We start from the raw sequence: 25,465 nt of genomic DNA on the forward strand, positions 1-25,465 counted from the left end.
CCACATCCTCAGATGAGTCGGATTGGGCCGGCTGGAGCCAGTGGGTGGAAGACAGAGGACGTCCCAGGTGGAGGGCACAGCAAGGACCAGGCCTTGTGGGTGGGAAAATGTTGGGCCAAGGCAGATACTGAGATTGAGTGCAGGGTGGAGGCCCTGAGCTCCCAGCAGGTGTGCTAAAGGTCATGGAGAGGCAAGGAAAGGAGGGACAAACAGCAGGCTGTAGAGGAATAGGAAAAGAGACCCGGACAGAGGAGGAAGCCAGGAAGAGAAGGAGAGGGTGGAGGCAAGGCCTCAGACTTAGTTCCATGGGAAAGCCAGCTGGTGTCTGTGGGTCTGTCTGTCTCAGTGCCCAGTGGTTAAAGCCCAAACTCCCCACTCCCCCTGTGAGGCTCTGGTTCTGCCTGAGGCCTCCTCCTAGCCCAGGGCTCCCAGATCCCCACAACCACAGGACCCCTTTGCCCCCAGCACCAAGGGGAAGTAGTAAAGAGCACAAGAGCCTAGGAGTGAGACAAACTAAGAGTAAATCCCTCAATCTCTGGCTAGATGACCTCGGGCAAGTCACTTCACCTCTCTGGGCCTCAGTCTCCTGTTCTGTGAAATAGGGCTAATGGAAGGACCACCCATTGTTGTAGGGAAGCTGAGAGGGTTAGATGACAGGAAGGACCCAAAGCTTGGCCCAGAACCTGCCAGTGTCTGGCAAACAGGGGAAGCTCCAGTTCTGGACACCTGAGGGTCAGTGCAATCTGCAATTTAAAAGGGTCCCAGTCCAAGGGGACTCAGGGCCCAGAGCCCAGGTCTCCGGTGGTGGGATTTACTGCCCAGTGACAAGCCTGGGGAATAGACAGGACGTGGAGAAACAGAGGCCGCCCTCAGCATTGGCCGTTTCTCCTGCCCCAGAGCCTGTACACGTGCTGGAGGGAAGGAGGGAGAGTGCTCCGGCCAGGGCCAGGGTGGGGATGGGGCTGGGGTTTAGGTCCCCTTGACCGCCCCCCACCCACCCCCCGCATCTCGCACCTCAACTCGGGGCTCAACTGGCCTGAGGGCGGGTGGGCGAGGGCGGGGCAGGGCCGGCCCCTCTCGCCCTGCTGGGGGGGTGGGGGGCGGGTCGCCTGGGAACTGCTCCTCCTGCCTGCCGCCGCTTTAAGAGGCTGCTCCGCGGCAGCGAGCGGGGCCGGAGCCGCAGTCCGAGCGAGCAGAACTGAGCTGAGCAGGCAGGTGCACGGCTGCGGGGACTGCAACAGCATGACCGGCCACCACGGCTGGGGCTACGGCCACAACGACGGTAGGCGCAGACCCCAGCCGGCCCCCACCCGCTGGGACTCACTCCTGACCCTCGCGCCCAGCCGGGTTTGCGGGACCCTCAAGCCCCCTATCCTCTAGGCGGACCGGGATCCCTCTCCCATCCGTCCCCCAGAACCCGGCCCACCCGCCCGGCCCGAGCCCTGGCTCCCCCCGCACCTGGCGCAAAGTCCGCGCTGCACCCCGGCCGGCCCCGCCGCCAGCGAGCCACCCCGCGGCCGAGCGCGTCCAGCCGCCTCCTCCGCGCAGTCCCTGACGGCCCCGCTCGCTCTGACCCGGGCCGGGACACTCACTTATCGTCGGAGTGCGCAGCGGGTGAAGGTAGCCCAGGGCAGCGGGGGGCGGTCCCGGCGGAGCGCTGTGCGCGGTGTCTGTGCTGGGAGCGCGCACGCGTGTGTGCCGGGACCTCCGGCGAGCTGGGCTCCCCGTGGGCAAGGGCGCGGTGTCCTGTGCAGAGTTTCCCCGTCGAAGCGCCCGAGCTTTCGAGTCGGCAGGTATGTGAAGGAAGGGAGCATCTGGGGGCTCACGGACGTGTCCGGGTGTCTGCCTCGGGCAGGGTGTTTGAGCAGGTCCAGGTGTGAGGCATGCGAGCCCGTGGCCCACAGCAGCCTCCTGGTCTGACCGGGAGAATAGCTCCTCGGTCCTAACTCAGCTTCCTTAAGATGCAGAGGAAGGGAGAAGAGGCAGACGGTGAGAGCCAGAAGGCTTGAGTGTGGGACTGGGGCAAGTCAGTTCCTTTTGGGCTATTTCTTACCAAACTGGGGTCGGGGTGTGGGATAAGGGTTTCTTGCTTTTCCCTAGAGGAACAATGAGGAGCCAAGATCCAGGCTGCCAAGACGAAACCCAGGCAAGGCAGGTGGGAGTGGGGAGAAGGGGAAGTGCTGGTGGGAGGAGCACCCCCGTTCCCACTCATCTGAGGAGAGACAGGCACTCTGTGAGGGTGGGCGGGGGTCCTAGGCTACAAAGTCTGGGGGTTTGGAGGTTACAATGGGCCAGAAAGAGTTACGGAGGTGCTGTGGTGTCTCTGGCCCCTCTGGGACCCCAAGCACACAGGAGAATATTTTGGAGGGGAGAACCCCAAATCTGGACATGCAAAAGCTAGAAAGAGACTTTCAGAAAAAGGCAACAGAGATCAGCAGAGATGTAGAGAGAGGCAGAGAAGGGGCAGGTTGACACGACCCGTAGAAGATCCTCTTCCCCCAGAGCACCTGCTCCCAACCAGCTTCAGGGTGCTTCCCCCTGACTCCAGCCTTCTTGCTGGTCCTGCCCACCAGCACTGTGTCCAGTATCCCAATAGGCCTGCCCCATAGCTGGCCACCCTGAAGCTGCTGCCCCTCGCCCAGTCCTGGGCCATCCAGTCTAGGTGCAATTAGGGAGGGAAAGACAGAGGATGGAGGTGCCGGCATGCAGCATGCTCACAGGACTTCAAAAATAACCCAGTGGGTCTGGGCCACGATTCTGAGTCATCCACTGGGGACACAGCTTTGTCAGCACCTGCTGCTGTTTTCTCAGGAAAACTTAAGAAGCCAAAAACGGGGAGAAGCACCAGCCGGCAATAGGTCTAAAAATAGGCTGCATCTCAGGATGTTCCCCGGGGAGATGCCGAGCCTCTCGGCTGCAGATGGAGTCTCTGGGAGGCAGGTGGTGGGTGCTCGTGGGTGTGCATGCAGGTGTGTGTGCGTGTGCACGAGCATGTGTTTTGCTGTAGTCTCTTAGTGCAGACCTGGGTTTGCAACAGGGGATGGCTGTGTGTGAGGGTGCATATGTGTGTATCAGAGGTAGTTGGCAGGGCTATGTGTTTGTACACATGTGTTACTGGGCCTGACGGCTCTGGGTGCAGTGAGCTCAGGTCACTGTGCATATATGTGTGCGCACGTGAAAATCTCTCCGGACCTGCACATGCCTGGGGAGGGCAGCTGGGGGCAATGCATGCACACACTGTGTATTTATACCAGTGCCCAAGTGTGTGCGCGCACATGTGCGAGTGGCCCTCAGTTCCTTCATCTGTGAAATGGGGATCATGCTCGTTTCTACTTCACGAGGCTGGTATGAGGAGCAAATTCATGTCACAGAGCCAAAGCGAGGTTGATGTGAACTTTTGTTATCATTATCACAAACACCAACTCGAACTTGGCCAAAGTGCAGGAAGAGGCCAGATACCTGGTAGGGTCAGGTCAGGGAGTTCGGGAGCCCGGGGACCCCTCTAAGCAATACTGCCTGTTGGGGAGGACCCACTACCCCAAACTGCCCCTGAGCCTGTAGCTTTTTTGTGCTCCCTTCCATGCATTACCTCTCTGGGCCTCCTATCAGCTCTGGGTGGAGAGTTTTAGTGAGGCCATTTCGCAGACAAGGAAATGGAGGCTGAGAGGGGAAGTGACAGAGCTGGGATTGGAGCTCCAGACTTCATGGCTCCAAAGCAGGGGCTAATCTCTGAAAGGATAGCACGGAGACCATCCCTTGCAGGTGCCCTCAGTCTGCAGCCCAGAGATTCAGGCTGGCCTGAGTCCTTGCCCTCTCTCCGTCTGCAGGCCCCTCACACTGGCACAAGCTGTATCCCATTGCCCAGGGAGACCGCCAGTCACCAATCAATATTGTATCCAGCCAGGCCGTGTACTCGCCCAGCCTGAAGCCACTAGAGCTTTCCTATGAGTCCTGCATGTCCCTCAGCATCGCCAACAATGGCCACTCTGTCCAAGTGGACTTCAATGACAGTGATGACCGAACTGGTAAGTGGCCCTGCCGGACCCTGGTACCCTTCCCCCTGGGATCCTAACCTGTTTTGGGCAGGCTCAGGAGGGGCAGCATGCTGTGGTAGGGAAGGAAGGCTCCACTTCTCACCAGCTGTGAAGCCTTAGGCTGAGCCTCAGTCTCCTGATGCATACGATGGGAGCATTAAGACCCTATTTTCCTCCCTAGGGTCATAGAGAGGAGAAATGAAAAACTGAAGTGATGTTTGTAGTGCTGGCATATAGCAGATGCTCAAGAAATGCTAATTCTCTTTCTTCTCTTTCAGTTAGTGCTTTAGGTCAGGTTTGTTTTCACTCCCTGCCCCATCACTGAGCTGCTGTGTGGCCTAAGGCCAAACCCTCCTCTCTGTGTGATCTGGCCAAGCCCAGCAGAGAGAACGGAGCTAAAATGTTCTGCGTGCCAGACCCTTTGCTAAGGTCACAGGCAGTTCTTTTATTCTTCTCAAGAACCTACCTCTAAGATGGGCAAGTAGAGACTCAGTGAGCTGGGGAGGGCCAGAACCAGCCTGGTCCCACTCCAAAGGTCTTTTCTCCAACCCACCTACAGCCTCAAGATCCCAACCATCCTGGGCCAAAGAGAGGCCAGTGGGAACTTGTAACAGCTCCTTCCAAGGTCTCTTTGCCCTGGGATTAGAGTTCGGGTTCCTTCATGATAAATTCTTGGACAGAAGCCTCGGGAGTGCTCCTTAGTAAGGGGATTTTTGTCCTTATGACCAGGCCTGTGAGGGATGAAGTGGGGTAAGGAGGGAAGCTGCTAAAGTTTCTTATGTAAGGAAGTGACTGGTACTTTGCCCCTCTGTCGCCTCCCCCAACCCCCCATACGCCCAATGAAAGCAGTCAGGGAAACTTAAGTTTCAAATAGAAAATCAAAGGGCAGAGAAGAGGAGGAAAGCCAGATAGGAATCATCTTAGTTGCTTAACTCTGAGTTCCCTGGTAGGCTAGGGAAAAAGGGAAAGAGGATCAGTTATAGTTCTTGTTGCAGAAGGTAGGAAATCCAACAGATCCTCAGAAGAGAGACACAGCATTCTTGGTACTGAATTCTAAGAAAAGCCTCCCACCCAGAACTTTGGGGAGGGACATGGAGCTCCTGATGACCTTAGATCACAGTTTATGAAGGAGCAGTTTTCAAATGGTTGGATCTTCTAAACAGCCTTCAGAGGGCACTGAGGGCTCAATTCAGACATCAGTAGCTCAGTGAAGGCCACTCTTGGCAGGGAAAGGCCCAAGGGAACATTCCTCTGGACCACTGATCCAGGGGCTCACTTTCCGGCCTGGTTTGGGTTCCCTCCCCTATCAGAATGCCCAGGCCTGAGGGGTAGGGGACCAGTGGGAAGAAAGTAGGCTTGGGAGTGAGACAGTTGGGTCTCTGCCACTCCCCAGCTGTGTGACCTTGGGCAGGATACCTACCTTTCTGAGCCTCAGTCCCACGTCTGGCCAAGGGGGTAACAATGCGTCCCCCTCTAGGTCACTGTGGGGATTAATGTCTGCAGACTGCTGAACACATAGGAAGTACACAGTGAATGGCAGTGTGTTCTATGGTCAGGATGGAGAGAGGAGGCTAAGGGAGCCAAGCTCAAGGGTTAGGGAGGCAGTTCACTCCCTAAGAGACTGCACTGTGGAGTCCCAGGTGGGTCATGCTCAGAAGAGTGGGCCCTCCCAGCCCATATCAGGGAGCTCAGCCTGCAGGCCTGGCTACTCCTGCCTCCCCAGGATGGAGCAGCCTGACTGGGCCCTGGCCCACAGCCATCACCCCCAGGCTCAGTCAACCACCCAGCATTGCCACGGACAGGCCCTGCTCCTCAGATGAGGCAGGACAGCAAGAAGGGGCCTCTGGGCTGTCCCATGGTCCTCCTCCTTGAAGGGCCCACAGGGGGCAAGGCCCTGCCCTGGTCACCGGTCCTGGAGGGGCCTAGTGGAACTCTGAGCCCAGGGCCGTCACCTGATCCAGGAGCTCACATTCTGGCCTGGCTGGGGCTCCCTCCACTGCCAGATCTCTTTCAGCTGGAAATTCAATCAGTCCCAGGAGGCCTTGTGAGTGGCCCCAGCTCTCCAGGTATCAGAGTGGGAAATTCACAAAACCAGCATAAGTGGGGCCTGCCAAAGAGGGCATGAAGGAGGGACATTGGAGGTACCTGGGACTGACCATCAGAGTGGGGACCCTTAGGAGCTGGCCTCAGACATCAGGTCCTGGGGAGCCTCCAGGTTCTGGGGAGGCAGCACGGCCTGGTGATTAGGGCTTTGGGCTCTGGACTTATATGAAGTAGATGCAGGCTTATATCCTAGCTCAGTGCCTTGCTGTGTGACCTTGGGCAAATGCCTTGCCCTCTCTGTGCCTCAGTTCCTCCTTTATAAAATAGAAACAATAATAGGTTTTGTTTTTCATGAGCTACTATGAGGACTAAAGAAAAGAATCTTTCTGACCCAGCTCTGGGTCAGGGCTCCTCCAGACATGGGAGGTCTATTGTTAGTGATAATTGGGGCGTGAGAGGCAAAGTCCCAACTTCCACTCGAAACTGGGCAAGAGTGGGGAGGATCCAGATGGAGAGATATACCCACTCTGTACCAGACTCCTCTGTCACATACAGGGCTCCAGGATTTCTGCCCTGGCCCAGCTAAGGGCATAAGGAACTGGGCGGGGACTGATCCAAGTCCACTTAGCACAAGGAATGTTGCAAATGAAAAGTTTATCCCTCTCCTGAGCACTGCCCTGATATTGGCACTGCTGCCTGCAGGCGATGTGGGCTCTTTCACAGCAATTGCTACACACACCCCTTCTCCCCGCAGTGGTGACTGGGGGCCCCCTGGATGGGCCCTACCGGCTCAAGCAGCTCCATTTCCACTGGGGCAAGAAGCACAGTGAGGGCTCAGAGCACACGGTGGATGGCAAGTCATTCCCCAGCGAAGTAAGACCCTCCTCTACCTGAATCCCTTTACCACTTGGGGAAGGAGTTGGGGACTGGGGAGTCAGGGTCTTGACAGGTGCCTGGTGTGAGGCACTGGAGAGAGTGAGGTCACTCAGGGACCTTTGGGAGAGACGCCCTTCACCTGAAGTTCAGGTCTTCCACCTGAACTCTGCCTACTGTTGTCCCGATCTGTGTGTCCAGAAGGAATTTTATGATGGCCAAATCCAGTCCCACCACAGCCTTACTAACAACCCTTCAAGGGTTAAGCCTGGCATTCAAGGCCCTGCATGAACTGGCCTTGCCTGGCCTCATCTCCCTTGACCTCTTCCCATACTGACCTGCATGTGATGAATCCCCTGCCCACAGCTGGCTCTGTCATATCTCCAGGCTGCTGTTCTCTCTGCCTGGAATACCTTGCCCCAAGTGTTCCATCCTGTAACCCCCTTCTTATTCTTTGGACTCAGCTGCAGGCTTCACTTCCTCAGGGAGGTGTCACACTGGATAGTCATTATCTGTTTCACAGTTCACGGAGGGCAGGGCCTGATCTCTTTGGTCCCTTGGGGCTCAGGAAAGGGTCAGGCCCAGAACAGGGTAAATGCTATCTGTGGCCCGCCCCTCCTGCAGAGGGGCCAGGAGTCCGGTGGGAGTGAGGGAAGCCTGGCTCTGAGCTCCCATGGCCCCTGGGAGGCACTAAGCACTGGCCTGGCCTGTCGTTGCCCCTGTAGCTGCACCTGGTTCACTGGAATGCCAAGAAGTACAGCACCTTTGGGGAGGCGGCCTCAGCACCCGATGGCCTGGCTGTGGTTGGTGTCTTCCTGGAGGTGAGGGGGTTACCTGGGCCCAGAAGGCCGTGGGAGGCCTGGTACCACCACCCCTAGTTCCAGAACACAGTGAGATCTGGGCTCACACTACTTCTCCCTGACAGACGGGGGACGAGCACCCCAGCATGAACCGTCTGACAGATGCACTCTACATGGTTCGGTTTAAGGTGAGACCAGGGGTCCATGCTCTTGATCCACAGCAGCCTGGTGGGGAGGAAGGAAGAGGCCAGATCATGGAGTGGGCCCATCCACTTCTCCATCCTGGCAGCAAATCCTGGCAGAGGTGAAGGGTGCAGGTCAGCACCTGTGGTGCCCTGTAACTGACTCCTCGTCATCAGGGTCCATGGCCCCACTGAATGCCCAGTGTGAAGTCTGGTTGGGCATAGGATTGATAAGATGCCTGTCACATTAATGGTACTCTGACCAGCAGCGCCATTAAGTTCTGTTGAAGGCAAGGGAGAGAACATGGTGCCCAAAAGAGCTTTAGGAACCACAGCTTTTACATACAAGGGAATGGGTGGAGAGGGCCGGCCAGGCTGGAAAATAGCCTCTGGGATCACAGACATTTGGCCACAATTTGCATCAGTGGGCCAAGGAGAAGCCTAAATCCTATTGACAGAAATGGGTGGGGAGGGTGTTGGTCTCATCCTGTTGGTAGGTCTTTGCTGACTCCTGGGTCCCTCACCCTACCCCAGGGCACCAAGGCCCAGTTCAGCTGCTTCAACCCCAAGTACCTCCTGCCTGCCAGCCAGCACTACTGGACCTACCCCGGCTCCCTGACAACACCCCCACTGAGCGAGAGCGTCACCTGGATTGTGCTCCGGGAGCCCATCAGCATCTCTGAGAGGCAGGTGAGTCCTCCCACAGTACCAGATGGAAGGATGCGGCACTCAGGCACACCCGGGCAGTGTGACTCTCCCAACCAGCAGCCCACAGCCGGTGGTCCCACCATCAAGGCTCCCGTCTTTCGCTAATAAATGTTTAGATTCTTGGGTGGGAGTCAGCTTGGTTGTTAGTTATTAGGACCTGGACACAGACTAGAAGGGGAGCTCCCTGGATCCTGGGACCACCCCTAGCGTGCTAGAATCTGAATGCCGCATTTGCTGATGATTCTTAGCTAGACAGGAACTGGAACTAGGTGGAGCAGGGTCCAGGTTCAGAGGATCTTTAGTGAGTAAGTAACTGAGGTTGGGCTCCCAAAGAGGAAATGAGCGGGGAGAAGTAGGGACAAGCCCTAGGGGCAAGAGGAGAGAGGGGCAGAACTGGCTGGGCAGGGTATGCCAGATGTCGTGTCTGGGATCAGAGAGGACCACAACGCCCCCATTCTGCCCTGAGTATCTCTTCTGCCTTAAGATGGAGAAATTCCGGAGCCTGCTTTTCACCGCAGAGGATGATGAGAGGATCCACATGGTGAACAACTTCCGGCCGCCACAGCCACTGAAGGGCCGTGTGGTCAAGGCCTCCTTCAGGGCCTGAGCTGCCTACCTGCCCAGCCGGCCACTGAAGCACCATCTTCCCAAGGGCTTCCATGTCAGCAGACACCAAACCATCCAAGGCTCCCTGCCTAGGGCTGCTGTGGACCCCACTTCAGCTGGCTTGCTCCTTGGCCACCTGGAGGCTTCTCGATGGGACCCTCAAGTCGGGGGACACCTTTCAGCTGCCCTGGGGACAGGAAGGACAGAAGCTGAGCACGGTCCGAGCCTAACGCTGCCTCTGCTCTCCAAGACCCAAAGGCCCCTGGGAACCTCCTCTTGTCTTCCCCACTGGCAATGGCAGCAGCCCCACCCTGAGCTCACACTGTGATGGATGAGACCAAACTCTCCAGGGCAGGCAGCTGGTGTTGCCAGAAAGACTCAAGCAATAATTAGAAGTGGGCAGAGCTGCCCTCTCGGTGTTACCTCTTCTGCAGGCCTCCGCCATGCACGCACCTCACTGCCAGGCCATTAAAGTCAGGACCCAGCCTGCTGGAGGTGACATGGCCTTCTCCCTCCAGCCACCTGCTGCCATAGGCAGGCACTGGCTACAGCTTATGTAGTATCTCCCTTCATCCCCACCCAGCCACCAAAGCCACCTACATGACAATCCATCCATGCACTGATTAATAAATTCATTCATTCATGCAACAAATACCCGTTGAGTGCCTGTGTTCTGTCAAGTGCTGTTCCAGGCATCGGGGAGGCCATGGTGATAAGTCAAGCACAGGATGCTGAGAGGGCCATGGGCACCGAACAGGTGAGGGTGATACAGAGGGCAGGGCAGGGGCCATGGAGGCAGAGAAAAGGGGGAACCTACTTCCCCCACCCTGAGCTCACACTGTGATGTCTTCATCTGGTGAAGAAATTAAATTCCAACCAGTATTCCAAGGCAGAGAGAAGGGAGCAGCATGTTTGAGCTCAGGGAAGAGCAGGTGTGCCAGCTCCCAGGTGAGAACCCAGGGTGTTTGTGGAACAGAGAAGAACGAGTGGGGCTGGAGCCCTGGGGGAGGGCCTGGGACTCTCTCCCAAGGCTAATGGGAGTCAGGAAGGATCTGGAGTAGAGGAGGGGCAGGGGCAGATGTGCAAAGGCTGGGAGATCCCTGTGGAGTGTGAGCGGGCAGGCAGGACTGGCAGCAGGAGAAGGTCGTGGCCAGCGGCCAGGAGAAAGAATACAGGGTGGTGGAGGCCGGGAGCAGGGGGCTGGATGAGAGCGATTTAGGAGGTGGAGCCCAAAGGTGGCATTTGGCTATCTGTGAGGGTGGAGGGGAGTGCAGGGTGTGTCCCTGGGCGGAGAGAGAGGACAGGAAAGCCCGGGCAGCAGCAGACCAGGACGGACACACAGCGTTTGTGGGGCCCTGAGAGGAGTGCTAGGAAGCGCTGGGGTGTTGGGGTCTGAGCCGAGGAGAGAGGTGGAGCGTAGAGGGGGCTGCTTTGGAGCATCTTCACTCAAGGTGGTGGGTGAGGCCGAGGGGAGGGAGGGGGAGGGTGCTCAGTGAGAGAAGGGACCCAGGATCTAGCACAGAACCAGCGCACAACCCTGAGGAGGGGCTGCTGAGAGGGAAAGCCACAGAGTGGGGTCCGAGATACCTAGGTGAGAGAGTTTGGAAAGGGGCATTGGGGGCTGCTGAGGAGTCTGAGGCAGGGCTGGGGCCGGCGTGAGGCAAGTGATCTCTCAGGGTGCAAAATTTAAGGAGGCACACACCCTCAGGCCCCGAGCCTGCACTTGTATGACACTGAGAGTGCATGTCTCCTTAAATGTGCACCGTAAGTGCCTTGCTGGACTCACCCTAGTCCCAGCCCAAGTCCAGAAGGTTTAGAGACCCAGCCATCACTGTGCCCCACGAGCCAGGACAGGGGCAGATGGTGGGCAGTGAGGGGGCTGAGGAGTGAGGGGAAGAGAAACCGGGACAGCAAATGTATACGTGTGGTTGTGAAGGGGAAGAAGGTGATAGCTGAGGGGGCACAGGGTCGAGGCTTTTGGAAAGATGGGCCGGTGGCGTGTCTGAACATCCTTGGGAAGGAGGCCAAGCTGCAGGTCCCAGGGGGGCTGGGGGCACATCGGTCTACTCACTTTGGCCACAGCTCCTGTCATAGTCACTATACCAGAAGGGCACTCCAGGGTCATGGGATACTTCTGGGTTTTGGGTGAGGCCATGAGGAGAGGGTAGAATTAGGCCTTAGACTTCTAGCTTCGAGACCAGGGAGGCAGGTAAGGGAGAGGCTTGCTCTGTTGACTCCCCCCTTCCATTCTCATGCTCAGGGCAAACCTGTCCCCAGAGTGCACTGGGGCACAGGAGGGGCAGGGCCCCTCATCAAGTGCTGCTCCAGCACAGGGCCAGACAGTTTCAGCCCGGCTGGCACCCCTGGCCCAATCTGGGGGCCATTTTCTCTCTCCATGTTTCAGGAGATGGTGAAAAGGATAGCGTCTGGAGGACAGTGTTTGCTCAGCCTGGGGGCAGGTGGCCGCAGGGAAGTAACGCTAGTAATGCTGCCCCTGACGGCAGGTGGCAGGTAAAGGGCCTGGGGCAGATGTCTGACTCTCTCCCTATGATCTAAGAACTGTCATCACCCCCAAGTTACAGATGAGGAAGATGAGGCTCGGGGAGGTTAAATAGGCAAATGGCTAAGCAAAATTTGAAGCTGGATCTGTCTGCTAACTCTCCTGCTCTACGCCAGAGCACTGAGCATAGTGGTGACCAAATAGGCCTAATACTACTGGCCCTGCCAGGGATCTTAGCACCCCACCGCCACCTCCCAGGGATGGTGGCACCACAGTCCTGGAGCTGCAGAGGACTTGAGAAATGGGAGCTGATTTTAAAATAATTATCCCAAGGCTGCCAAGATTCCTCATTCCTTACATCCTTCCACTTAATTCATTTATTGTTTTGTTTTTAATTTTATTTATTTATTTATTTATTATCTTTGGCTGCCTTGGGTCTTCGTTGCTACGCATGGGCTTTCTCTAGTTGCAGCGAGTGGGGGCCACTCTTCACTGCAGTGTGTGGGCCTCTCATTGCGGTGGCTTCTCCTGTTGTGGAGCACGGGCCCCACGTGCGTGGGCTTCATTGGTTGTGGCACACGTGCTCAGTAGTTGTGGCTCATGGGCTTAGTTGCTCCGCAGCATGTGGGATCTTCCCAGACCAGGGCTCGAACCCGTGTCCCCTGCATTGGCAGGCGGATTCTTAACCACTGCGCCACCAGGGAAGCCCCATTTTTTTAATTTTAAAACTATTTTAAAACCACAGTGGCCTCCTTCTCTTATAATTACAGTGCAAGGTTTGACCCTATTACATCCAATAGGGATGGCCAACCTCAAGGGACCCAGGACTGGGTCCTGAATCCTCATCCATGGCAAGATTGCTTCCTGGAGCCAATGCTGGGCACATTTGGGGTACCCAAGACAAGGTGGGCTCTGCTCGCTCCCAAGATCCCAGAGAGGCCCTCCCAGGGCAGCCAGGTGACCCTCTAAGAGATCTGGACTGGAGGGCCCAGGGGAAGGGGTGGCGGAGGAAAGTAATAGATGTGGGTGGGAGATCAAGAGGTACAAAGTTCCAGTTGCAAAATAAATGAATCACAGGTACGAGATGTACAATGTGAAGAACATAGTCAAGAATTATGTAATATCTTTGTATGGTGACAGATTGTAACTAGACTTAGAGCAGGGACCATTTTGAAATGTATAGAGATATCGAATCACTATGTTGTGTGCCAGAAACTAACATAGTGATGTAGGTCAATCATACTTCAAAAACAAACAAACAAGCTCATAGAAAAAGAAATCAAATTTGTAGTTACCAGAGGCGGGGGTGTGTGGGTAGGGGGGATTGGATGAAGGCAGTCAAAAGGCACAAACCAGTTATAAGATAAATTAGTACTAGGGATGTAATGTACAACATGATAAATATAATGAACACTGCTGTAAGTTATACATGAAAGTTGTTAAGGGGTAAATCCTAAGAGTTCTCGTCACAAGGAAAATTTTTCTATTTCTTTAATTTCTTATCCATACAGGATGATGGCTGTTCACTAGACTTATTGTGACAATCATTTCATGATGTATGTTAAGTCAAATCATTATGCTGTACCTCTTAAATTTATACAGTGCTGTATGTCAATTATAGCTCAATAAAACTGGAAGAAAAAAACAAAAATAAAATTTAAAAATAATAAAAATTTTATATAAAAGAAAAAAGTATATTTCATTTGAAGAATATATTTTAGTTGACTCAATTATATCCAAAATATCTTACCATTTTAACATATCATCAATATGAAAAATTAATGAGACATTTTACATGATTTTGGGGGCTAAATTTTTGAAATCCAGTGAGTATTTCACACTCACTGCACATCTCAACTCAAATTAGCCACATTTCAAGTGCCCAAGAACACATGTGGCCAGTGGCTACCGTATTGGACAGCATAGCCCAAAACGGATGTCACTCTTTGCAAGGCCATCTGCTAGCGAGGGGTCCAAGCAGGCCCTCTGGCCAGGCCCAGAGCCAGACAACGCGATGGCAGGAATGAGTCAGATCTGCTTCAAGCCTCTGTCTTCGACAAGGGCAGTCTCAGAACATTTGATACCAACTTGGCTCCCTCTGTCAGGGCCTCCCTCCTCCAGGAAACCTCCCTACTCCCCACCTTCCTCCAGCCTGGCTGGCCCTGTCCCAGGCCACCCTGAAGGACCTTTGCTGTTCCACTGGGAAAAAGGCCAAGACCCTCAGGAAGGAACTGATCGCAAGAGACTGTCAAGAGTTGGGGGAGGTGGTAGTGTCCCTGAGAAGGATCCTGGCTTGGCTGAGGAGACTTGACTAATCTGGGAGGTCTTTCTGGAAGAGGGGCCCAGAGCAAAGTCGTTGGCATCCCAGCGGAGGCACAAAAGCCTCAGCAGCAGTGAACATTTACCAGACAGAGAGGAGGGAGGCCTGGCTCTTGCTCAGCATGTATCGACAAAGAGGAGATGTGTGGCTGGGGACACAGGGGTCCCCAGGCTCTGGAGGCCTCAAATGCCAGGCAGGAGTTTGCCCGTACATCCAGGGACCATGAGGAGCCACTGGAGGACTAGAGCAGGTGCTAAAAGCCTCCCAGATTGGAGGAAGAAAACTCTCCCTGAGGCTCAGAAAGTGCTGGGCATCTTGGCCTGAATTCACCTTCTAACTTGGGGCTCAAGTGCAAATTTTGGCAGGTGCAGTTCATAAGCTCCTCCTGCTGCCCCTCCCTGGCCCCGCTGAATGGACTCATGCCCGTGCCCTGGCAGTTCCTGGTTTGGCAGTCTGTGAGTCTAATCTAAATCCCTCCAGCTGCAACCCAAATGCTGTCTTCAGGGGCATGTGAGGGTGAGCTGGTGGCTCTTTATTCCCACTGAGCTGCCCTCCTGGGACAGGAATTGCAGGGAAGGCATGGGGACACAGGTGCCCCGGGCCTGTAGGCCCAGAGCAAAGTCTGGTGGCGCAGTGGTTAAGAATCCACCTGCCAATGCAGGGGACACAGGTTCATTCCCTGGGCCAGGAAGATCCCACATGCCATGGAGCAACTAAGCCCGTGCGCCACAACTCCTGAGCCTGTGCTCTAGAGCCTGCGAGCCACCACTACTGAGCCCGTGTGCCACAACTACTGAAGCCCACGCACCTAGAGCCCGTGCTCCGCAACAAGAGAAGCCACCGCAATGATAAGCCTGCACACCACAATGAAGAGTAGCCCCCGCTTGCTGCAACTAGAGAAAGCCGCATGCAGCAATGAAGACCCAACGCAGCCAAAAATAAAAATAAATAAATTAAAAAAAACAAAATAAACAAAAAAAAAAACTGCAGGGACAGATGACCAGAACAGCCTCCCATGACCCCCAGGACCTTGCCCATCAACGTGACGGGAGAATACCTGGGATGAATTTCCTCCCAGCCCAATGTAATGGGGGCTCAGAGCTAGATTCAACTGATTTACAGAAAATGAAGGCATTTAATATGTTTACCCGAGTCCATGAACTATGACCCCTGCAACACGAGGTCTGTACTTTAGGAGAACTCAGTGTTTGGAAATGGTCTCTCCTAGGAGAGAAGAGCTCAAATGGCATAATTTCAGGCAGGGGCAGGTGAACTGAAAAGATATTTTGGGGGCAGCCAAGCCTTCAAAGCCTTGGCCCCAGCACTAAATCCAGAAGCCTGTGGTTTCTGGGGGCAGCAGAGGGGACTGGGGGGGCCCTTACCCCTTGCAGCTCAGATCAGCCAAGTACAGAGTTGCTCACATGTGTCCTTTGACCCTGGGCTGGGGTTGGAACGCTGAGCACCAAACTGGTTGCTTTAGCTGGCGCCAGTGGCAGTTCCGGCAACTCTGGGAGCTGGGGTCAGGACACAGCAGCCAGCTCTACAGTCTTTGCGGCACCTGCTTTGATCCCAGTGCTGCCTGAGGTCAGAGGTCATGCTGAGGAAAGAAAGTCAGGTGTCAGGCAGCTGGCAGGAGCTACCAACCCCAGCCAACTTCACTAAGCCTTGCTGTAAGTTAAGACGCTTAGCTCTTTTACTAAGGACCCGCTGTCATGGGCCGCATTCGCACCAAAACCGTGAAGAAGGCAGCCCGGGTCATCACTGAGAAGTACTACACGCGCCTGGGCAACGACTTCCACACCAACAAGCGCATGTGCGAGGAGATCACCATCATTCCCAGCAAGAAGCTCCGCAACAAGATTGCAGGCTATGTCACACATCTGATGAAGCGGATTCAGAGAGGCCCAGTGAGAGGTATCTCCATCAAGCTGCAGGAGGAGGAGAGAGAGAGGAGAGATAATTACGTGCCTGAGCTCTCAGCCCTGGATCAGGAAATCATTGAAGTAGATCCTGACACTAAGGAAATGCTGAAGCTCTTGGACTTTGGCAGTCTGTCCAAGCTGCAGGTCACTCAGCCTACAGTTGGGATGAATTTCAAAACACCACGTGGAGCCATTTGAATCTTTCTGCTGTGCTGTAATATTTTCAATAAACCTCGGACAAAAAAAAAAAAAAGACGCTTAGAGATGGGCCCTCAGTGCCCACACAAGACCTTGCCACCATGTCAGGAAATGCCAGGCTTTACTTCCTTCTTTTCCTGTCCCTCTTCACACTGACACCCAGGAGAACTGGGGTTGTGGCCGTGGGAACAGAAAAAGGAAGAGCCAACGTTTAGGGTTCCACTATCAGACCCGGAGCCCCTAAATCCCAATGTTTTACTATAGCATATTTTAAGATTTATGGAAAAGTTGAAAAAATACAATGAATACCCATAGACTGGCCACCCAGGCTCCCCATTTTATCACTTTTGCTCTCTTCCATTCTCTTTCTTCATATATACATTTTTTTTAACTCTTTGAGAATAAGTTGCAGCCATGATACCCTTTCACCTCTAAATACTTCAGTGGTTTTTCCTAAAAACAAAGACATTCTCTTACATAACCACAGTACAAGAATCAAAATCAGGAAATTAACGTTGTTACATTGCTATTATCTAATCAATGTACCTTATTCAGATTTTGCTTACTGTCCCCATAGTGTCTTTGTAAACCCCCAAAATTCCCAGACCATGCACTGCATTCAGTTGTCCAGTCCCTTAAGTCTCCTTTTCTCTAGACAGTTCCTCAGTGTGTCTTTGTCTTTCACAGCCTTGATATGGTTGGAGAGCACAGGCCAGTGATGTAGTAGGATGTCCCTCAATTGGGTTTGTCAGGTGTTTTCTCATGAAGAGACTCAGGTTATGTACTTTTTGTGGGAGTATCACAAAACAATCCCATGTTGTCTTCAGCACATGATATTGATTTGCCCCATTACTGGTGATGTTAACTTTGTTTTTTGTTGTTGTTTTTAAATGGAAGCATAACATATATACAGAAAAGTACACATAGCCAATGAACTTTCACAATCTGAACCCACATGTGCAACCAGCACCCAGATCACCAAAAGCATGTTTCCAGCACTCCATACACCCCAAGTCCTCATTACGTTCCTACCTCCCCAAAGTAACCACTGACCTGACTTTTAATAGCATAAATTACATTTGTCTGGTTTCGAACTTCAACTAAATCAAAGTATTTATTTCAGAAACATCCTTGGTTTCTGGATTTTTTGCTCATAGTATGTTTGTGAGATTCTCAGAGCCTCCTTTTTATAATAATAAACGCCATACCTCCCATTATGAGCCTACAATGAAAACTGAAGAAAATATAACTTATCTCGACACATAATTTCAAAAAATCAGTGTAACACTTTAGTTGTAATATAAAGGACAGTCATTTATAATGCAAAATAAGGTATATTTATATATACAAATAATGTTATTTTCAATAAAGTGATATGTGTGGCAGTATGTAAATGCTGGGGCGCAAGGATGTAATGACGTCTTCCTGTGTTTGCGCCCATACTCAGAAGTCCCATAACATGGCAGCTACGAATGCATTCCAGGCAGAGGAGCACGAGTATTGTTGCCATCATGGTGAGACTTTCCTATTTGGTGAACAACTCCTGGTAAAATTCCAAATGACACAAAGTATGATAATTTGCTACATATTAAACCTGTGCAGGCATTACTTTGTGCTTCCAAATAAAATGGAACAAGGTTGTAGGCTCCCATGGAGATAAACAGATTCTTCACCTGTCTGAACATCCAGGTGAGATGTTTGAAGGTGGGGCAGGACTCAGACAATCCTCTGTTGTGTGAATCTATCCTGTAGGACTCCTAGCACCCTGACCACCCCAAATGCCAGGGTCTCCTCAGCCATGTGACAACTGACCCCAGATTCTCCAAATGCTTTCTGAGGTGGTACCACAAGTCTAGGGGACAAATGGGGAGGTCATCTGGGGGTCAGAGAACCACAGAGGGGGCAGCTGGGGGGGCGTAGGGTAGAAGGTTGGGCATGACCTGAAGGAGGAGGGGGCGTGGATGAGAGCACTGATGGGGTTTCTAAGGTGGGGCCTCCCCATGGCCAGCTCCTGGGTAGCAGGCTGGTCTCTGGGCCTGGAGGATTGGAGACCCTATGTGGACCTTGCTACCCATCCCCCAACTCCTCCCTCAGAGGATGCCACCAGGACCTACTTTCCTGGGCCCTGCATGGACATCTGCTCAACTGCTCTGGATCTCTCAGGAAGTGCACCCCCAACAGACATAGGGGGCCCCATCATCTGTAGCTCCTCTGGGGACCTCTCTGGGCTGAAAAGCCAGTCAAGCCAAACACCAAAAGGATTACAGGACCCTCACCTGTGTAATCAGATATAAAAACAATACAATATGATACTAAACTGACAGGTAACTATAAAGAAGTTAAACATAGTTCTGATTTCTCCCATTATGTTTTTATTTTAATAAAATATTAAATAAAAAATTATTTTAAAGCACCTTCCTTTGGTGACCCTGAGAACGTGCTCCATGAGCCTGCGGTATGACCAACCAGTGAACACAATCCATGGACTGACTCATTTAATTAAACCCAATACCTTTTGAGGTGGGCACCATTCTTATTCCCATTTGGCAGATGAGATATTGAGGATAAGACTGATTAAGACACTTGCTCTGGGTCACAGAGCGGGCATTGCTGGGACCAGCATTGGATAACATTCAGAGCCAAGACTGAGCCACCACTCTCCAAGCCCCTTAAAAGGCATTCAGCCTCTCCACCACTGACTGTCAGTTCCTGGCACTAAGCACTGTGGAGGGATGTACACACACACACACACACACACACACACTCTCTCTCTCTCTCTCAGGTGCTTCCCGCAGTGTGTTTACGCCCCCTGGTGGCCATGTGTAGCTTGGTCTTTGCTCCATCCCAGCCAGTGATCACTAGCGGGGGCCCAGCCCAGCTGTGCTGGGAAACAACCTTGCCCAGCAGGTTACTACTTGTCAAAATATTTAAAATATTTTTTGCTGTTGTTTGTGCTCCTGCTTCACTAGCATCCTAAGCTCTTGCTTCCTCTGCTGCCCAGGGGGTCCAGCCCTGGGTGGAGTAGGCAGCTGGTCAGTGCCACCGAGACCACTGGGCTACTGGGGAGAGGGCATGCATGAAAGTCTGAGACAGTGGCCCCACTGTTCCCCAAAGGTATGGAGGATAGAGGAGGGCATTCTAGGCAGGGGAACAATAGGGACAAAGGCCTGGAGGTAGTTACATGGAACTGAAGGTGAGCATGGAAAAAAGCTGAATTAAATTTGACCCAGTCTCCAGCAGAGTCTGGGGGCGGGGGTGCCCTGATTACAGTGACAGGTCCTAGTTCTTTAGACAGAAATATTTCCAGAGCCAAGAAAAGGAGGACAGCTCTGCTTCAACACCCCGCCATACTGTCCCCTGCCCCCATTCTGTAGTCACAACACACCTGGGGGGGTCACCCCGACAACATACATGGGAATGGCTGCCCCCGTTCAGCAGATGGCTGAGCCTCTAAACAGAGGCTCGAAATTCACCCGAGGCCCCTTACCCAAGTCATGTATCCAGTCAATGGCAGAGCTGGGGTTCTCGTGTCTGCCCAACCCTAGGCCCAGCCTCTGAAACCACATTACACAGGGTGCCCTTTCAGAGGCAAAAGAGGCTCTTGTCTTCTGGGAAGGCAGGTGTAAAAAGTACTGAGGGGCTTGGCACTTCATAAATGAGTCCCAAGGCCACAGTGCCACACTGGTTCTCAGCAGGGAAGAAAAAATACCCAGTCCACGGCACTGTTGGTAAGTAAGTAATGTAAGTTGGTGCAGCCACTATGGAAGACAGTATGGAGGTTCCTCAGAAAACTAAAAATAGAATTACCATATGATCCAGCAATCCCACTCCTGGGCATGTATCCAGACAAAACTCTAATTCAAAAAGATACAATATGACCCAGCAATCCCACCACTGGGCATACACCCAGAGAAAACCATAATTCAAAAAGACACATGTACCCCAATGTTCACTGCAGCACTATTTACAATAGCCAGGTCATGGAAGCAACCTAAATGTCCATCAACAGACAAATGGATAAAGAAGATGTGGTATATATGTACAATGGAATATTACTCAGCCATAAAAAGGAACGAAATTGGGTCATTTGTAGAGACGTGGATGGACCTAGAGACTGTCATACAGAGTGAAGTAAGTCAGAAAGAGAAGAACAAATATCGTATATTAACGCATATATGTGGAACCTAGAAAAATAGTGCAGATGAACCGGTTTGCAGGGCAGAAATAGAGACACAGATGTAGAGAACAAACGTATGGACACCAAGGGGGGAAAGTGGCAGGGGGGTGGTGGTGGTGGTGGGATGAATTGGGAGATTGGGATTGACATGTATACACTAATATGTATAAAATAGATGACTAATAAGAACCTGCTGTATAAAAAATAAATAAAATAAAATTTGAAAATTAAAAAAAAAAAGATACATGCACCCCATTCACAATAGCCAAGACATGGAAACAACCTAAATGTCCATCAATAAGTGAATGGATAAAGAAGATGCGGTACAGATATACAATGGAATACTACTCAACCATAAAAAAGAACAAAATAATGCCATTTGCAGCAACATGGATGCAACTAGAGATTATCATACTAAGTGAAGTAAGTCAGAAAGAGAAAGACAAATACCATATGATATCATTTATAGTGTAATTTAAAATATGACACAAATGAACCTATCTACAAAACAGAAACAGACTCATGGACATAGAGAACAGACCTGTGGTTGCCAAGGGGGAGAGGGTTGGAGGAGGGATGGAGTGGGAGGTTGAGGTTAGCAGATGTAAGCTATTATATATAGAATGGATAAACAACAAGGTCCTACTGTATAGCACAGAGAACTAAATATATTCAATACCCTATGATAAACCATAATAGAAAAGAATATTAAAAAAGAATGGATATATATGTATAACTGAATCACTTTGCTTTACAGCAGAAATTAACACAACATGGTAAATCAACTATTCTTCAATTTTTAAAAAATCCTATAGGAAAAAAAAAAACCCAGTCCACAGAATCCCAGCCTTCTACAAGAAGTGGGGTGTTCAGATAGAGGCTTCAATTGTCGCTATTGCCTGATTAAAGTATATTTGATTTTTCATGAGTGTGATTGAAATGCACCAGCCCTGCATTGCCCACTGGAGGACCAGGTTCAGAAAAGACGCATACATTGTTAGCATCCATGAAGATGAAGTTCCTATTAAGTTATAGTCTTTACCTAAAGATGGCTAAACAAAAACACAGCATGTTGAGAGGGTACCCTGTACAGTGTACAGGGGCTCTCCCTCTGGCTTTGGAGAAGCCTAAACTGGTCCCTCAGGCTATCAAATATAGATAAGAAACTTCTAGGAATGTGGCTTGGCTGAGAGTTCAGAGAGCAAGGCCCAGACTCCTCTCAGCCACAAGCTTAAAGGAGAACCTGGGGAAGTCAGTTCAGGTCTTCGGACTCTATTTTGCTCTTCCAAGAATGGATATACGGGCATCTCACAAAGTATATGGGTTCTGCCAGACATGACTAGATTTTACAGCAAAAAGGAGGCTCATGGTGAACTGTTTTGAATTGCTGCTATGAAGTTGGATGAATTACTTTTACTGCACAATTTTTCAGCGCCTTGACTAAGCCATTGTTCACTGTGAAATCTCTTCCAGTGCAGGGTAGTATGAATGTGGTCCTTTTCTCTCAGAATATTTTCTGGGACTATGTTCCATGGAGCACACTTTAGGAAAGCATGGGTGAGATGCTCCTTCACGTGCTTCCCAGCCCTGGCCAAAGGGGTGGAGATGAGACAGGAAGCCCTGGCCATAAAATTCAAGCCCTTCCCTTAGTTGGCAAGGCCAGGACCTTTGTCCCTGCTATTTTCTCTCCATCAAATGCTTTCTCCCAGATACTGCCAGGCTCACTCCCTAACTTCCTTCAGATGTCTGTCCAAAGCTTATCTTATCAGATAAAGCTTCCTGATTCCCCATCTAAAACATCAGGCTCCTCCAGGACCCTGTCCTATCCCCAGTTGCCTCTCTTGCCCCTGAACAGCCCCTACCCAGCCTGTGCTGTGCCTTCTTCCTTCCCACTCCCATGTGTAATTATCTAGGATAGACATTATTGGGGTTTTTCTGATTACTAAATACATGCTGCCTGTTAAAAACATTTTTTAAAAAGGAAATAAAGAAATAAATGGACTGGCAAAGAATGTGAAAGTTCCTACAGAGATAAGCATTGTTAACTTCTGGCATGTGTCCTACTAAACTTTTCTTTGCCCGCAAAGGCATGTGCGAAGAGAAAGCGGGGGTGGGGAGAGATGCAGAAATAATTGCTGTTATTATCAAACGCCTTCTCTTCTTTGTTGTAATCTGGTTTTTCCATCTGAATTCTGTCCTGGTCAATAGCTCCCTCCTGGACTTTCCAACCTGACTCTTGGCTTCCTGTTGGGCGCTGGGGGCGTGCTCAGGCCAAGGTGCTGACATTCCACCTCCGACCCTGCCTGAAAGGGGCGCCCTGGGAGCTCAGGGCGTGGCCTCCACAGAAGTGGCGAGAGAGAATTCAAAGTTGCCCGGAGGACTATTGTTTCACAGGGTAGCAAAGCTGCAAGGGAAAGAACAGGAAGTGTGCTTCTGGGGGACTCCAGGTCGTCTCCCAACTTCCTCTTGCTTCCTCTTCCCCACACTAGGCCCCTATTGCTGTTCTTCTACTCCTCTCCAGATTTACTTTCAAGAAGGGATACGTCATTGGCAACCTAGAGTACAAATGACAACTCCAAGGGCCACACAACTGCCCTCTCCAAGTAGTTCTACAGAGACTCCAAGAGAGGAAATGACTGGCCCAGGATCACATAGCAAGTAGGTGGCAGAGCTGGGCCTCAGGCTTGGGACTCCAGGGTGATGGAAAATTCTGAGCTTGCCAGTTAATATGGCCTGAGTGAGAATGGGTGTGGGATGATGGTGGCAAAGGGAATGATTAGTTGAGTGTCACAGAAGAAGCTGCCCCCTGGCCTAGGTCATCACAGCCCTGGCTGCAGCTGTTCCATCAGGCAGCTGAAAAAGATTGACTTGTGTTTGGAGAAGCCTTAAAGAGACAGAAACACAGGTCGTATTTCCCCTCAAAGGCTCTGCCCATCTTCTACTGAAGGGCAATCTTAGCTTGCCTCTAGAAGCTAGGAGCCTAACATAACCATTTTGAGGCCTCCTGGTAACCTGGCAAGTCTGTCAGTGCTGTTGCTTCAGAACAGGTTTAAGAGGGCTGAGGCAGGACTTGTATTTTTCAAAAATTCCCAAGCCTTTGTCACGAGCATCCTCAAGACTTGCTAAATATGTCCCTGAGTTTGCTGCTCTGCAGGGATTGGTAACCATTCCCTCTAAAGGAAAGGGAGGTGGGGTGTGTGTGTGTGTGTGTGTGTGTATGTGTGTACGTGCCCGTGTGTGATCAGTTTGGGAGAGGACAGTGCCGGGGAAAGTCACCTGCTTGGTTAAAAGGTGGTGAGGTTAAATCACTTGATTTAGGATGGCACTGGTCTCTGGGACAATTGTGTCAGAGCACAAATGTGCTCAGATCAGCAAGAAGGCTTTTCTGGGCTTATTCAGCTACCTTGGGCAGCAATGATGCCACAGAAACATTGCAAGGGCAAGCTCATGTTGGCAAAGAAGACATCTGAGGTTTTTTATAAACTCTCCCAGATATCAGGCCAGATATGGTTTTGACAGTTAGACAAAAACCTTCTGCCACCATCTCAATTCCTCCTGACACAAGATCATGCTCAAATCCAGCTTTCCTAGCATTCCATAGATGGTCCTATCTGCATTGCTAAGGAATCAGGGGACTTGGCCAGAATCATCTAAGAAATCTATCTCCCTACCCCCGCCACTCCTCTGTTTTTAAAATGCAATTTTGCTCCTTTTTTTTTTCTGATTATACAAGATATTATACAGACGGGGTAATGTGTATTTATTGTAGAAAATTTGTAAGGTTTGCCTTTGACTGCCTCTGTAGGATAAATTAGAAGAAGTAGAATTAGTGGGTCAAAGATCTGTCCCTTGGACAGCCTCAAATTACACTCCCACCTGCCAAGATGGCAATGCCCACTCACCAACATTAGGTATTAATCATGTTTTAATGTTTGTCAGGTTGACTGACAAAAATCAGTATCTCATTTTAATTCACATTTGCTTGGTTTTGAGTGAGACAGAGTATTTTTACATATTTTCTTGGAAAATGACAGCTAAGCTGCTTTCCCTTTCTCAAGGCAGAGATAAGTCCTTTTCCTTCATTTTTTTTCAAATAAGACCTTGTGACAAGGAAGCCTTGGGAGACTGGATAGGGTCCTTGGGCTAGCCATCATGTATAGGGTAACTGAGCTGGTTATAGCCTTTAAACAAAAGTTCCAGTGCACACAAAATCCTCAAGGGTGCATTTTTACTTTGGAAGTGGTGTGTGTGTGGTAACTTAGAAACTCAGCGGTTTCAGACAGCAGAGTGATGTAATATTCTCAGGAAAGTGTGGTGAGGGCAGCCATCTGTGTGTCCCCTGTAGTCGGCCCAGGGCCTGACATATCGCAGGCACCCATAAGCTGTGCTGCCTCTGTCCTGAAGGATAACCCTCTATAACCCCAAATGGACTATCTATACAAAATAATAATAATTGTACCCATTTATTTAGAATCCCTTGGAGTTATTTTTAGTTTAAGTCCGAAACAGCCGTCTTAATATCCGGGAAGAGAGATATTGCAAATTCTGACTTACTGGTAGAACTTCCGGAAAGGGCCAAGGGTGAGTGGCGGTATGAATATCATATCAGAGGCAAGTCTGACAGGAGCTGTTTTATGGCAGCAATGTCCTTGGATCCAGGTGGGCTGGCCAGGCTCCCCAGGTAGGCCAGTGTGTCTTCCTTCCAGAACACCACCTTTTCAGGGCTCTAAGTGGCCTTTTCTGGTCATCTCCTATTTTTCTCTGCCTCCAGGGAAGACTGCCCTTGACTTATCAGAGGTAATAGACGAGTTCTATTAAAGCAATTCCAGCAGGCCATAACTGGAATTCCACAATGGAAGGGACTGAGGAAATATCTGGTGTCCTGGTTCTCAGCCTTTCTCAACCTACCAACCACTAACTATTGTGGTAACCATCCGTGGCCATGCCAATGTAATTGTCAGTCCAAGGCCCAGTGGTTGGTGGGGAGCCAGTGAAGACTTTACAGCAGCAATTTGAGCTGTAGAAGGGTCACCCTACCTGATCTGTAGAAGCAGAGCAACTAGGGCTAAGTTGAAGTCACAGGTGGGGAGACCAGATGAGAA

The 25,465-nt window shown here is 51.3% G+C and overlaps 2 protein-coding genes across 4 annotated transcripts; both read left to right on the forward strand.

Moving 5' to 3' along the window:
• Positions 1 to 1,228: 1,228 nt before the first annotated feature.
• Positions 1,229 to 9,889, forward strand: CA7 (carbonic anhydrase 7). 3 transcript variants are annotated; one of them, XM_059905864.1, is made up of 7 exons: positions 1,229 to 1,282; positions 3,828 to 4,025; positions 6,832 to 6,950; positions 7,676 to 7,771; positions 7,876 to 7,938; positions 8,467 to 8,622; positions 9,125 to 9,889. In XM_059905864.1, the coding sequence occupies exons 1-7, from the start codon at positions 1,243 to 1,245 to the stop codon at positions 9,245 to 9,247; spliced, it is 795 nt and encodes a 264-aa protein (XP_059761847.1). In that variant the 5' UTR covers positions 1,229 to 1,242; the 3' UTR covers positions 9,248 to 9,889. The 3 variants fall into 3 exon arrangements, with proteins under 3 accessions (XP_059761847.1, XP_059761848.1, XP_059761849.1); XM_059905865.1 differs by having other exon boundaries at positions 1,240 to 1,282; positions 3,901 to 4,025; XM_059905866.1 differs by lacking the exon at positions 1,229 to 1,282 and adding an exon at positions 1,640 to 1,793.
• Positions 9,890 to 15,769: 5,880 nt separating this feature from the next.
• On the forward strand, positions 15,770 to 16,241 carry LOC132354169 (small ribosomal subunit protein eS17-like). The gene has a single exon (XM_059905867.1). The coding sequence runs from the start codon at positions 15,779 to 15,781 to the stop codon at positions 16,184 to 16,186; it is 408 nt and encodes a 135-aa protein (XP_059761850.1). The 5' UTR covers positions 15,770 to 15,778; the 3' UTR covers positions 16,187 to 16,241.
• Positions 16,242 to 25,465: the final 9,224 nt, after the last annotated feature.

This window comes from Balaenoptera ricei, chromosome 19 (genome assembly GCF_028023285.1).
Source record: "Balaenoptera ricei isolate mBalRic1 chromosome 19, mBalRic1.hap2, whole genome shotgun sequence".
Lineage (NCBI taxonomy): Eukaryota > Metazoa > Chordata > Mammalia > Artiodactyla > Balaenopteridae > Balaenoptera > Balaenoptera ricei.

Bases quoted from the DNA above. Each gene is read 5' to 3' on its own strand.
- CA7 (XM_059905864.1), top strand. From the start codon at position 1,243: ATGACCGGCCACCACGGCTGGGGCTACGGCCACAACGACG. The intron at 4,026-6,831 runs GTAAGTGGCCCT...TTCTCCCCGCAG, and splicing joins TGACAGTGATGACCGAACTG to TGGTGACTGGGGGCCCCCTG. The intron at 8,623-9,124 runs GTGAGTCCTCCC...TTCTGCCTTAAG, and splicing joins TCAGCATCTCTGAGAGGCAG to ATGGAGAAATTCCGGAGCCT.
- LOC132354169 (XM_059905867.1), top strand. From the start codon at position 15,779: ATGGGCCGCATTCGCACCAAAACCGTGAAGAAGGCAGCCCGGGTCATC.